This window comes from Colius striatus, chromosome 4 (assembly GCF_028858725.1).
Source record: "Colius striatus isolate bColStr4 chromosome 4, bColStr4.1.hap1, whole genome shotgun sequence".
Lineage (NCBI taxonomy): Eukaryota > Metazoa > Chordata > Aves > Coliiformes > Coliidae > Colius > Colius striatus.
The window spans coordinates 55,857,507-55,870,816 of NC_084762.1; the positions used below are offsets into that span (position 1 = coordinate 55,857,507).

The following is a 13,310-nucleotide window of genomic DNA, read 5'->3' on the forward strand; positions in this document are numbered from 1 at the left end:
GCTTGATTAATTAGAACTGGCACCAAACATATAACACTCAGTAAGTTTTAAATACAGTAACTTTGGAGATTGAGGCTGAATTCAGTGGCAAACGTACTGTGTAAGTTTCAACTTGATATCATCTATGGACTGCAAATAGCTTGAATATACATTTTCAAACTTGAAAAGTAGCTTTTGGTAAGAGCATGTACAGTCTTCCAAGTTGGCCATTATAGCAGCCCAGCCTTGGTGCTGAAGATGTTCGTCATGTACAAGACCTTCACAAAAGGAGCAAAGTTTCTTGGCAACCTCATACATTTCCTGAAAAGAAAAGTTTTTAAAAAAGTTAAATCCCACAAGACGTAAATCACTTCAGGTTCTTACTGTGGTAACTATACAAAACATTGAAGTCAGACATTAAGAAAACATTATCAAACAAACCCATTAATTTTAGATAGCTAAAAAGTTTAACATCTTAGAACTGTGTAAAAATAACAAAGGTTCCTTTACTTTTAAATAAAAAAAATTAATTGGATAAAAACCATATAGATAATTTACAGAGAAATATCTTCAAAACAGGCAGGTGAAAGTTGCAGTTCAAAAAACCTTAGAAAATTAATTAAATGCTGCTAATATAAAATATTCAGTGCACACATACATGAATAATAATGCTTGTACTAATCTGATAGAAGGAGCTGGCAAACAAGGTCCATTAAGGAGAAAACTACTGATGAGTCAAGCAGAAGCTCAGAACAAGACAATGAGTTGCAGGATCAGTCAGCAGAAGCGCAGGTGCATCAGATGGAAGAAGAGATGCATGAGAAAAACAGCAGGGCAGAAAATTAATTGAAGTCTTCACTGATTAATAAACCAGATGCAACATGATGAGCAGCAGTGTAGAGTGTCCACAAAACTCTAAAACACACCCTGAAACTTAGTACATGCAAATCAACATGGAAGCTTTTCTGTTAAAGAACTAGATCACACAGAGGCATTTTACTGCGGTAAGAACGCGAGAATTTATTTACCATCCAAACTGGCAGAGTTAAAACAGAGACCTACACATGGCAAGTGCTGTATCTTACTAGAAGTGCAGTAATGGAAATTCCTATTCTATTCAGTTCCAAAGTTCTAAAATAGTTATCCCTCCTAACTAGTTAAGCTAACAAATTTAAGAAAACAGGGCATCCCCCTCAAACAGCCTAATAAACATCAAAATGTAATACGAAAATCATATAATAAATCCTACAGCTCAATACTTCATCAATTACTTGATACGTGGAAAAATATTCTCCTGAGCACACTTGTATGTTGTGACTTAATACCTACCTACCCCCCAAGAAAGAAACTCACTACTTTTTGCAGGTTGAGGATACTGTTACACTAGGACTGAACTTGTAACTTTAATCTGGTATAGTACACGAGAACACCATGTATGGAAAAACAAGTTATACAAATACAGTGAGAAAGCAGTATTAAAATCCCAACACATCAGTGTACTTCATAACGCATTTGCTGCTGAACCCAGGGTTAGCAGCACGTATGCACACAAAAATTGAGCCCAACAACACTTACCTTCCCAAAATAAAACCACAAAACTGCAGAGCATTTCATCTGAGCATTTCAGAATTCATACTGACAAAATCTGAAAGTTACAAACACCCTTCCTTTTTCAAAAAGTCCAAGCCTTGGGTCAAGCAGCATGACAAAATTCCCCTGTCCTTCAAATCACTGGTATCTAAGCTATCAGCCGCCAAACAATGAATACACAAACTAATACTTATAGATGCAACTCCAAGGAAATCAAAAGCTATTACAAATTTCTATCACTTCACAGTAAAAGATGGCATTTGTCTTCCCATTTTCACAACTTTAGTCACTTTCTGTGCAGAAAAGAGTAAGGATTTACAGTTTGAAAAGAAAATAATTTGCTGCATGAGCTCTCATTTCCTAAGTCAAAATCAATTAACACCATAACCAGGACAGCATCTGGATACAGCTGAATCTGCAAGTCATTTTCCTCTGACTATGTCCAATTTGTCTATACAATTTAAATTCACGTAAGCTAATATAATACTGACAACTTGGCCAATTTTTTATTTTTTTTTAAATTCACTTTCTAGATAAGTTACTCAAAGGCAAATTCCACAGCATACAGAAAAGCAGAATTACTGCTTCTTCCATTATCATATTAAGAAGCAAAAGAATAGGCTGTTTTATCCCAAGACGTACTAAAAGATATACCAAAGATGTGAAGCTGAAAAGGTAATTGAATGTCCCCATTATGTTCTGGGAATATATGCAAGCATTTCACTTTTAGTTTACAAACATTATGCTTCCCAAAGTTAAACTTCCTCCAAACTACTGGCAATAACTCTAGAAGTGAGAGCATATGCAGAACCACACTTAAGTTTGAAGATTAAAACAATCTAACTGATCTACAAAATCAAAATTATCATAAAGTCTTATTATGCAGTTCCTTCAAGGGAGTATCACAGCTTATCAGGGAAAGTAAAGACTGGACTTCTCCCACCTTGGAACAAAATCATTTCCTTAAAAACCCCATGCAGAGGCTTTTGTTAGTTTTTTTCCTTTGGTCAAACTCATTTAGCATGGCACAGCTCAGATGTGCAATAAGAAAACATATACATTAGGTTTGATATGACCACACTTTCTGCCCTGAGACATACTCTTAACTAGTGGCCATTTTTTTTTTTTAAGTAGATCTATTTATTTTGCTCACAAGGGAAGTCAAAAGTTAAAAGTTGGTATTATCCTATGTAATTCTTGACATTCCCTATTGCTTCCTCAGCAAAACACTTTCAAACACAAAATGGAAGTTGCAAATCACCACATTTAGGAAAAATAAAAACCATTAGTAGGAAAAATAAAATCAATAGAATTGAGATTGCTTGTTATACAACTAATGACCAGCATCACTTACTTGGGAGCCTCCCCTGGGAAGATTTACTCAATTTTAACCAAATCAGAAGCTTGTGTCCTAGCAGTTGGAATCATAGAAAAGTGGGAGTAAACAACAGTATTTTCCAGAGCAGCAATTAATGTTTATTTATTAGAAACCATGTAAGAGAAAGGTATCCTAATAAGTGCCAGGAACTGTCATATAATAGAGACACGCCCAAAGGAACTGTTAGATAAAAATAAAAGCACTCCAATGTCAGCTAAGTACTCAACCAGGTATTCATTGCCAGATGAGCTGCAGCTCCTTGTTGTACACATAGGAGGCATGGACATTAAAATAAAAAGTTGCCTTATAAAAGCACAATACTGAGAGACAAAATATTTTTTTTCCTGAAGTATTTCAAGCTCAAATTAAAGGAACACTCAGCATAAAATTCATTAGCCTGAAAGGACAGCTAAGTTTCTCTCAAATAACATGATTTCAAAGTTATCGTAAGCTAATGCACTACAAGTCAAACTGTGCAACTAAAACAGAGACACTGACCATTTCAGGGCACATATGCAAGATATTAAAACAGCATTCTACATGACAATGTTATCTTCCAAGTTATTTTTACATGTGTATCCCAAGTGTCAAAGAAATTCTGTGCGTGGTAGGTCAAAAAAGCAGTAGAATTCTGTCTGTAGGGATGGACTTGAATGCAATTTTTCCGCAGGAACGCAGTACTGGTTTTGGTGCTGGTTCCTTAGGAAATACAATGAAATAAGCTCATTATGTTCAAACAGTAAAAAACACTACTCCGAGTTCAATAGGCCCAAGTACATGGTTCTAATAAAGTTAGAATCACATGGAGTAAACTATTTGTCTACCTAACTGAACTGGTTTAGTCAAAGACTACACTAAGCATATACCAATGTAAGGAACAAGAACACTATATGTTAAAACATTATTTTTCAGCTGCGGGAACTGGGGCTGTTTAGTGTGGAGAAGAGGAGACTGAGGGGAGAGCTTATTAATATTTACTAATATCTAAATGGTGATCATCAGGAGGTTGGGACATCCCTTTTTTCTATTGTAGCTACCAACAGTACAAGGGGTAACAGGATGAAGCTGGAACACAAAAAGGGTGACAGCAGTGGCACAGGCTGCCCAGAGGGGTTGTGGAGTCTCCTTTCTTGGAGGTCTTCAAGATCTGCCTGGACATGTTCACATGTGACCTGACCTAAGTTGACCATCTTCTGCAGGGGGCTTGGACTACATGATCTCTAAAGGTCCCTTCCAACCAATTCTATGATTTTATGGAGGGGTCAAGAAGACGACACTGTTTCAGTTAATCCTAGAACCCTGCTTTCAAAAAGTGCTGCAACAAAAGAAAGTGCTGAAGGTTTTTTGCTTCCTTTGGTGTTATCTATGTAGCTTAAAGGTAATTAAAAACTACACAGATTTTTCTTTCTTATCATTCTATCACCACTGAAATATATTTTCAAGTGATTTGGTTTGTTCTTCCTACCATCTCCATAGTCAACACTTCGGGGGATATCCCCTCAGGCTACATTAGAAGGATCAAGACTGATCTATTTCACATATATTTGTATAATCAATACGGCTGTATATAGAAGAGAATTAAGCAGCTCCCCACTACATGAATAAAGCCTAAAATCTTAATTGTATCAGGCACAGAAACAAAGGTGTGCCACCCAACATATCTTTTTACACTTCTTAGTAAGACTTGCCAGCTGTAGCACAGAAAATGAAGCCTGCCTAACAACAGACTTGCTTTCATCATTGGTTTGTTTCACAGATCTGCTCAAGGATAAATGTCATACACACAATGGTCCAGAGAGCATAAAAATTAACTTCAGTTGCCTTGTAAAGCTATGTGATGCTCTACCAGCATGCCTAAGACACTTAGAGCTTCACCATACCCCTGGGAACGTGGACCTTAAGAAGTATCACTACCAGTACAAGACCAGACAAATACAAGCTAAGCTCAACTTGCTCTTATCTTGGAGAGTAACTAAAGGCACCTTTATTTTTTTATAGGCCAAGAAACTCACAGGCCTACCAGAAAGATTTTTAGCTTAGGTTGGGTGCTTTAACAGAATGTTTACTTGAATTATTTCCTTTGAGGATTTTAACTTAAATTTTAGGTGATTCTTCTGATCATAATTACTTCTGTTTGGTATGTTTCATTCAAAATCAGTAGAAGCAACAAAGTATATTTTATCTGAAACAGAAATTAACTGGTAAAGTGTTTCCCATCAATTTCAAGACTTTGCTTTTGCATCCTACTGTTGTAATTCTGGTCATATGAATGAAAAAAAAAATCTGAGGAAGATCTGTTTGTCTTAAGTGGTCTTTGGACTTACCTCTAAAGAACAAAAGTTCTCAGGAAAATGTAGGGTTCTTTCCATTCTCTACAACCCTGTGGTAAAAGGAAACAAGTCATCAAAGTCCTCTATTGCCATGTGTCTGAAATCCTGTAAAAAGGACTCCTTAGAGGTTTCAGTTGCCTTAAAAAATCAACCTCAGGCCAATAAAAATATCCTTGAAAGTGAATTTACACATCATCATACACTGTAACAGCAGATAAGTGCTTCTGTAAGTCATCTTGTTTACCAAAATTAGTAACCAAGACCATTATCTCATAGACTGCCAACTAAAACATCACTGGAGCTACTACATTAATCACTTCAAGATTTCATCCTTTAAAACCTGTAATTGGAGCAATTAATGTCACTGAGGGACACTTCAATTTTCATGGCAATTACACAGATAATGAGTCTATTCTCCTTTACTGTTGGGCATTTTTGATGACTGCATCCTTTGGACAGTTGTCCACACAGTTCATGACTTATTACACCCTCAAAGTATTTCTTTCATCAGTGTAATATATCGTAAGTTACTCTTTAAGTCATAGCTTAACAACTTTCTCCTCGGAACTGTTTTCACTAGCCTTTCGCTCTGACATTGAAAGCAGGCTTGAAGTGACAAGATTTACTCGTGAACAAATTATTGAGAAGCTGAAAAACCACCACAGCCAGGGAATCAAACCATAGTACATACAAGGTAAGTTTCTACTAACTTTCCAAGCCACCCAAGTCTTTACCTTCTTGTAAATTTTCTAAAAGCTTGATCCAACAATTCGAGTTACAAAAACCAATCAAAACAAATGCTCTACCTTTTAGTATACCTTAGGGAAAACTAAAATCTACTCCATTTTAACTGCATCCCACTTGACTTCTTTAGAAGATGAGACTGATTGCTAATCCAAGTTGCAAAGAAGTCCGGACTTCTGTGAAGGCACTAGAAGTGTATTAGACTAATAATTTAGCCAGAACGAATGAACAGCATTAATGTAGCTACATAATTGTTACAAACATTATGACACCTTAAAGAATATTAATATTTTAAATTAATTCTTTTCCAGAGGGTCTCAAAGCAGCTTTCCAATTGAAGGGAAAGAGCAATTCGCTAAATAGTCGATATGCAGCTTTCAGAGAGCATGACTATGTGTTTTGGCTTAAGTATTCTGAAGAGCCTGGAACTAAACCAAGAATGATCTAGGTACTATGACTACATGGTTTTAGGCAACCAAATGAAATGCCTACACATTTTCTCAATGTCATTCCCATTTTTCAAAGCAAAACTGACTGAAATTGAGAGCTCGATAGTGACAGCAGCAGTATCACATGAAATGTGAAGCATATCCACTGGAAAAAGTCCACATTTACAAATCTTAGCTTCAGTTAGATTACACACACACAAAAATTTCTATCCTAAAGGATAGGCTACCAGAAATTAAGTACCAGTGTTATAAAGAACACTAGATTAGAAAAGATTCAAATAATGTAGTTTACTGCACAACACACCATGTAGAGAACAGCTTGTCTCCTAAGCTGATGTGTATGTAACTTTTTTGCAAACACTCTGTACCTCATTGTCCACACACTGCAGCTCAAGGACAAAACTGCTGAACTGAGGAAAAGAGGTAGAAAACCAGGCTGGTTGTAAAAAAGCAAGCTGTAACCCTTTGGTCACAGACATCTCAAAGGGTAACTTTTTATTAAAGGGAAAACCAGGATAATGAGACATAAACCAAAAAGCAATATTGTAAGCTTATTTAACTGAGCTTTAAAAGCCAGACCACAGAGGCAACAAACACTGACAAAAAGGGATCTGATTAAAAAAAAAGTTTCAAGTTTCTAAAAAAAATATTGTTCCACTTACAACCAAACCTATAGCGAGAATTTCAGTTTAACTTGTTAAGGAAAGAGTTAAGGTAACAGATAGCTTATTTAATACCATCTAAATTGTATACTGTGTATTCCAAACAATGAGATCTTGGGTAATCAACAGAAATTTTTAAAATTCCGTATAGACGTTAAAAATAATGGAAACAAGAAGAAAAAACCCAAACTTGAGGTATTCTGATATGATAATTATGGTACTGTAGAATACCAAACAGGAGGTACTAAGTCTCCTAACAGGAGTGATTTTTGGTTAGAAGGTATTAAAATGTAGAAAAGGTTACACGTAAGTTAATGAAATCAGTTGAAATTGCAGAAAAAAAAAAAATAATGGATGCTTTTACTTACACCTATACACTATACATACATGGACAAAATACCAGGGCCTCCACTGTGAGCTAAAAATACAACCTTAGACAAATGCAGAAAGTAAAATTTAAATCATTCACAGTGAGTTTTACACAAGTAAAAACTGATAGAAAAATAAAGGCATGGACTAGTGAAAATACCTGTTAAAGGAGAATCTAGAAATACTTCTTGTTGTGAAAAACTAAGTTAAAAGGCCATATACCAGTCTCCACAAAGCATGGAACAGAAAAAGTTAATCAGAAATATCTATCCTCCTTTCTCCACAGTACAAATCAGATTCAAAATGAGGAAAGGTAATAACAAGCATCTTTCACACAGTTCTACAGTAAAGTTGCCAAGTAGTACATAGTTCAAGTCACAGATGCTGAAGAGCTTCATGTAATACAAGTGTTTTCAGGCAGGCTGAAAATGAGAAAGAAAAAGCACAGAAAAAAAAATCTTCACATCCTGAAATATTCCATCTTCCATATAATGAGTTTGCCTGTTACTAAAGTCGACATGGGACATGAGGTACAAGAGATAACCAAGAGGTCTTGCACAATAAATTAGCAGCCATCTTCAAAGCATTTTGTACTATTTGATATGCTGTTATCAATTTCATATCAAGCTTGATTTTCACATCAGACAGTATATTCTCTGGGCATAACAGATATCAAATTAAACAGAGATTGGTAACTACCAAATATTTTTCCATACTTTTCAATAGCTATACATCACCATTTCTTATTGTTGACAAGAATAGGTTCGATTTTTTATCACGAACAGTGATTTAGACTGTAACTTTTATTTTCCTACTACAAAACACTTTTATCATGTACTAGTAAAAGTATTAGTAGCAAATATTAATTAAATTTCATTCATTAAATTACTTTAAATAATTTTAACAGCAATACACTCTCCATCAAGTACTGCAACTCTTCTTCTCTGTTAAAGCAAGTTAATGCCTCTCTAAAATTAACAGAAAGACAAAGTTTGGATCAGTATAAGGCAGATTTTTCTTGATCACTTTTGTAGGAAGTCTGTGAACAGTAGCCTCAAGTATGGCTTTGTACACATCAATCTCACAGCTACAGAGGTTCAGAGCCTTTCTAGCTGTACCCAGATCTTATTGATTTTGAGAAGGATTGATATCCCACATTTTCCTCTTCCTCCCAGTCAAGAGGCTTATGGTGAACCTTGAAGAAGATTAATGTTCTAACCACGTTCCCATCCTTCCTCAGTTTCTTCTGAATTACTGTTTAATATGCTTCAAGTATGAAAAACTACAATACTGCAATACTTCTTTATGAAGCCTTCACAGTTTGGTACATATAAAGTCATGTCAGACTAATCTTCCACCAAACATAATAGTTTTGTCATTTTTCTGACATCCCAAAGAAGTATTCAATGCCTTTTCACAGCCTAACACAAAGTCTATAGTTTTGAAAGACTTAAAATCTTGACCAAAATTAACTGTAGGTAATTATTACCCACATTATTACTACCCATTTAATCTTTAAACAAATTTCTAGGCCTTTTATAAAAGATTCTGCTATCACTGGAGCCCTTTTACAAACAGCGAAGAACTGGAAGTAGTGGAAAACAGAAAACAATCTTTTTCAAGATAAATCTGCAAGCTAAAATTAAGACTTCTGTTCTATGAATTCCTCCCACCATCCTGTAATAATATTCACAGGCACCATCAAATATGGAAGGATTTATTTCATTCTTACAAATTAGCTCAAGATGACTCTATCTAGAGAAACCTCTCAGTCTCTAGCTAAGCATTATGGCTTCAGTTGACCAATAAAAGCTATAGTCACACAGAGTTTTTCAGAAGCCTTTTTGAAGTATGGGCTTCCAAGAAGACTTGCTCCAGAACAAGCAAGTAAAGATCTAAATAATTAATTTAAGAGCAGCAACACTGCAATAAACTTGCTTTCTCTGCACGATAATACATGCTTCAGAATCAAGGGGGAAGACGAAAAGGCAGTACTAACAATTGTTTTCAAGTCTGAGCATTTTTTATAAACTTCTAGAATATAAAAGCTTACTCCAGATGAATTAAAATTGTTCCACATCAGCATGACAGCTTCACCAGACAAAAAAATTAATAATCTTCATCCCATTGCTGATTTTTTTGGTTGTGAAGAAAAGATAAAATATCAGTGACAAATATGAAGCTGCATAGCTTTCACTTCCATTACCCTTAGTGACAGTACCATTCACTTCCATTACCCTTACACAGACAGTAATTACTACAGTTCCCCTTTCATTCAAACCTATTTTCAGCATTTATCAGTTATCACTCCTGAGTTTTACAATCTCCTCTTAACATCTCACCAAAAAAAAAAAAGAGGTTTTACAGCACTTTGTTTCAGCTGCTAAAACCAGAATCTTAATACTCTTCAAGGAGCACATATGAAAGTGGGACCTTCTAGCTACATTTGCATTGATAGCTACTCTTCTCTGTATGATAGTCATATGATTCACAGATCCCTAATAGCTCAAGGTCCTGTTTACTAAGTCAGCAATAACTGTCAACAGGTGGTAGAGAGAGGACGAGAGTCTACTGGACTCAATCCTGGCCTTAAATGAGACAGTACGTTAGGATCAGATTATTGAGGCTAATTTTCCCCCTTCTGACAAGTCATAGGCGAAAGAGCAAAACTAAAAAAAACCTATACTATAAGCCAAGATGTAACACTTCTGAATTCAGTTGTACAGTATTAAAAAACAGACATGTGAAGTGCTAAATAATTCTTCTGGACTACACTAAAGTTGTCACTGAAATTAAGAAACTTTATTAGCGAGTCAACATTCATTCTGTGCTGTGTTCCACGTAACCATTCCCCAACTCCACACATTTCCTTCCATACACTGGAAGTTGAAATCATCTTCAGAGACATAAACAATTTTTAATCTATTTAAATATTTGAAAATTAGGGCAATATTTCCTAACACGAAGAAAAGTATAGTCCAGCTACTGAAGGCATTCTGGCACTCTCTTGAAGATACAGCCATTCCTACTGCATGCAATTGGTATCTTACCAGTCAAATTGCAGGGAACTAGTTCCCTCTATAAAAATAATATATAAGTAATCAAATCAGAATTCTGACAAGGTTGCTTTCTATGCAAGTCAAAACCGGCATTTAACAGTAACAGACCCGAATTTTAGGAAAACAAAGGTTGGTTTTATTAATTACTCTCTAGACATACGAGATGAAACAGAAGCTTGGCAAGGTGCTTTTAGAAATTGTGCTACTCATTTTCCACTTGGCTTAACAACATTTCCAAAGTAACTTTTCTGCTTCCAGGTCGTTGCAGGCTGAAGACATTGAAAATAAGATACAGCATTAAGGCATGGGTCCAAAGCAACCAGATAGCTTTAATTTTGCAAATGGTCTAAACGTATGCATCCATATGGCTGTATTACAGTATGCTTTGAACATGCTGAAGAAGCAAGCACAGTTCAATACTTACCTTGACACTTCAAGACAAAGGCTCTGAAGAATGCATCAGCACCAATATGTCAGTACCACTGTCTTTTGAACAAATTATTTCATATTTTATATTTGACGTACAAAAAGGTTATTTTCCTTTGTTGCACAAGTACGGTAAGAATTTACTTACCACAGCAAGTTGTGTCCGTGATGCTACTGTATGAAAAACTGCAGGCATCATGAGAGATTCTTCTACTTTCAATTCCATCTCATTCTCTGCTGAAAACGTCGTTTTGGGGATAGCTGGTGGACGTTCACATAAAATCATTTCTTTGTTGAATAAAAAAATTGGGTTGGTATCCTACACTCAAAAAGAAAATGAAACCAAAACACTGAGTAAAGGCAACACCAATTATTTCATCACTTGGCTAACATCTTAAGACATGTTATAACCTACACATATAAGCCAAATATATAAACATCTATTTCTCAATGCAAGGAAATCCAGCAAACAGTATACTACAGAAAAATACTAAAAAATCCCTTAGTAAAACATCTTTCTCTTCTCCTATAAGTAACAGTTTTGACAAACAGTGTAGTATGCACTTACGGTTCCAGCACTGTAACTACATACTCTTCTGTCTGGTGCCATGCACTCTCCTCCATTGACAACCAGTACTTGATGCTGGATGGCAATCTTATACTTTGTTTGAATTGCATGTTTCAGATCAGCCACACTGGAAAAAACAAACAAACAAACAAAACAAAACAGGAACTTAAGATGACACATACTTGTGTCTCTAATTTTATCAGCAATTTTTTTTCCAAGAAGATCTGATAGCATGCTGAAATTCTGGATTATATAATATCAAACATTTAGGCTACTAACTGTAAACGTCATATTACGTTGTTTGAATATATACTCTATGAAAAAATAGCTACCTTACAGAAACCCTAGATGACAGTAACAATTATTAACACTTCATTATGCATAATGTAAGCACAATTTTACCTATCAACTCTGGACTATTAAAACAAGAAATTAAACAATCCACATATGAATTTGTTACATAAATAAACATTACAGACACTTTTAACACAGAAACAGTAGATCAATAAACCATCCTTGCTTCCATTCACCATACTTTTAATTCTGGACAATGACAGCTTCATGTTAACACTTATTTTTGACAGTTATGGACTTTGTCTTGAAGATGCTAAACAAGAATTTACTAATAAGATATAGTAACAGATCCAAACTACACCACACTGGGGTAGTAACTATGCAAGAGACAACAGGTACAAGCTAGAACATAAGAGGTTCCAAAGAAACATAAGAAAAATCTTCTACACTGTGAGGGTGATGGAGCACTGGAATGGGCTGCCCAGATGGGTTCTGAAGTCTCTTTCTCTGGAGACATTCAAAACCCACCTGGATGAGCTCCTATGTGACCTACTCTAGGAGGTCCTACTCTGGCAGGGGAGTTGGAAGTTCCAACCCTTAAGATTCTGTGAATTATGTGAAAAAGCTTCAGAGTATCAAAGTGAATAATCAACATAAGCATTGATGGTTTTGGTGTAACAGGCAGGAAGTATAACAATGTTACTGGGTATATGGTACTTGACAAAGATCAGTTATGTAAAATAAATATGATTCAATATGACATGAATTCACTGCAAATATCTTACAAGCACAGCTTGTACTCGCTACCTGCATTCACCTATCCTCTCCAAGGCCTGGGAGATAGCTTGGCCTGTCCATGTACAAACAGATAGGCAAAGAACCCAAGTTAGTCTTGCTAGAAAGAGTAAGACTATACATACAAATGTACAGAATAAGAAGTTAAATCATCTGACTAAAGTCGGCTTGTGTCTCAAAGAACTACACAACTGAAACAAAAAGTCAGCTCATGTCAAACTATCCTGGTCTGGCAGTTCTGATGCTGTACCTCACCATGATTTAGGAACAGCGTATCTCAATGTACCAGATAGCATACAGAGGTGCTGACATCTGCAGGAGACCTAGTAATTCCAGAATGTCCAAGATGAAATAGCGTTTCATGCTCGGTAATACCGTGTACAAAATCCATGGTCAAAGTCTTTCAAGCACAATTACTTGCATCTCATTCATCACTGAGAATATGAAGACAACAGGTAAGCTTGGTTCTTGCTAGCTCCAAGGTATTTGGGCTATCATGGTATTACATGTGATTTACTTATTAAAACAGAGTTCCACATGAAAACAAGGAAAAAGGATATAATACATCTAGCATATTTAAACATTTCTAAAAGCATCTTTACATTTGCAAGAGCGTAAAAGTTCACGTTTTGCATATAAAATGATGTAAAACATTTCGGAGCCTTAC

At 35.6% G+C, this 13,310-nt stretch overlaps 1 protein-coding gene across 11 annotated transcripts in view; it reads right to left on the reverse strand.

Moving 5' to 3' along the window:
* RB1CC1 (RB1 inducible coiled-coil 1) overlaps window positions 1-13,310 on the reverse strand; it is a 74,425-nt gene that overhangs the window by 45,434 nt on the left and 15,681 nt on the right. For 9 of the 11 annotated variants that reach the window (XR_009818594.1, XM_061994680.1, XM_061994679.1 and 6 more), the window contains 3 exons: window positions 11,555-11,681; window positions 11,135-11,305; window positions 98-300 (listed from right to left, as the gene is read on the reverse strand). Coding sequence is in view for 10 of the 11 variants with exons in the window: in XM_061994680.1 (XP_061850664.1) it covers window positions 98-300; window positions 11,135-11,305; window positions 11,555-11,681 (501 nt within the window). In the remaining variant the exon portion in view is untranslated. Of the gene's footprint in view, window positions 1-97; window positions 301-5,271; window positions 5,328-11,134; window positions 11,306-11,554; window positions 11,682-12,898; window positions 13,031-13,310 lie in introns of those variants that run through there. The other 2 variants (XM_061994681.1, XM_061994682.1) reach the window with 2 other exon arrangements.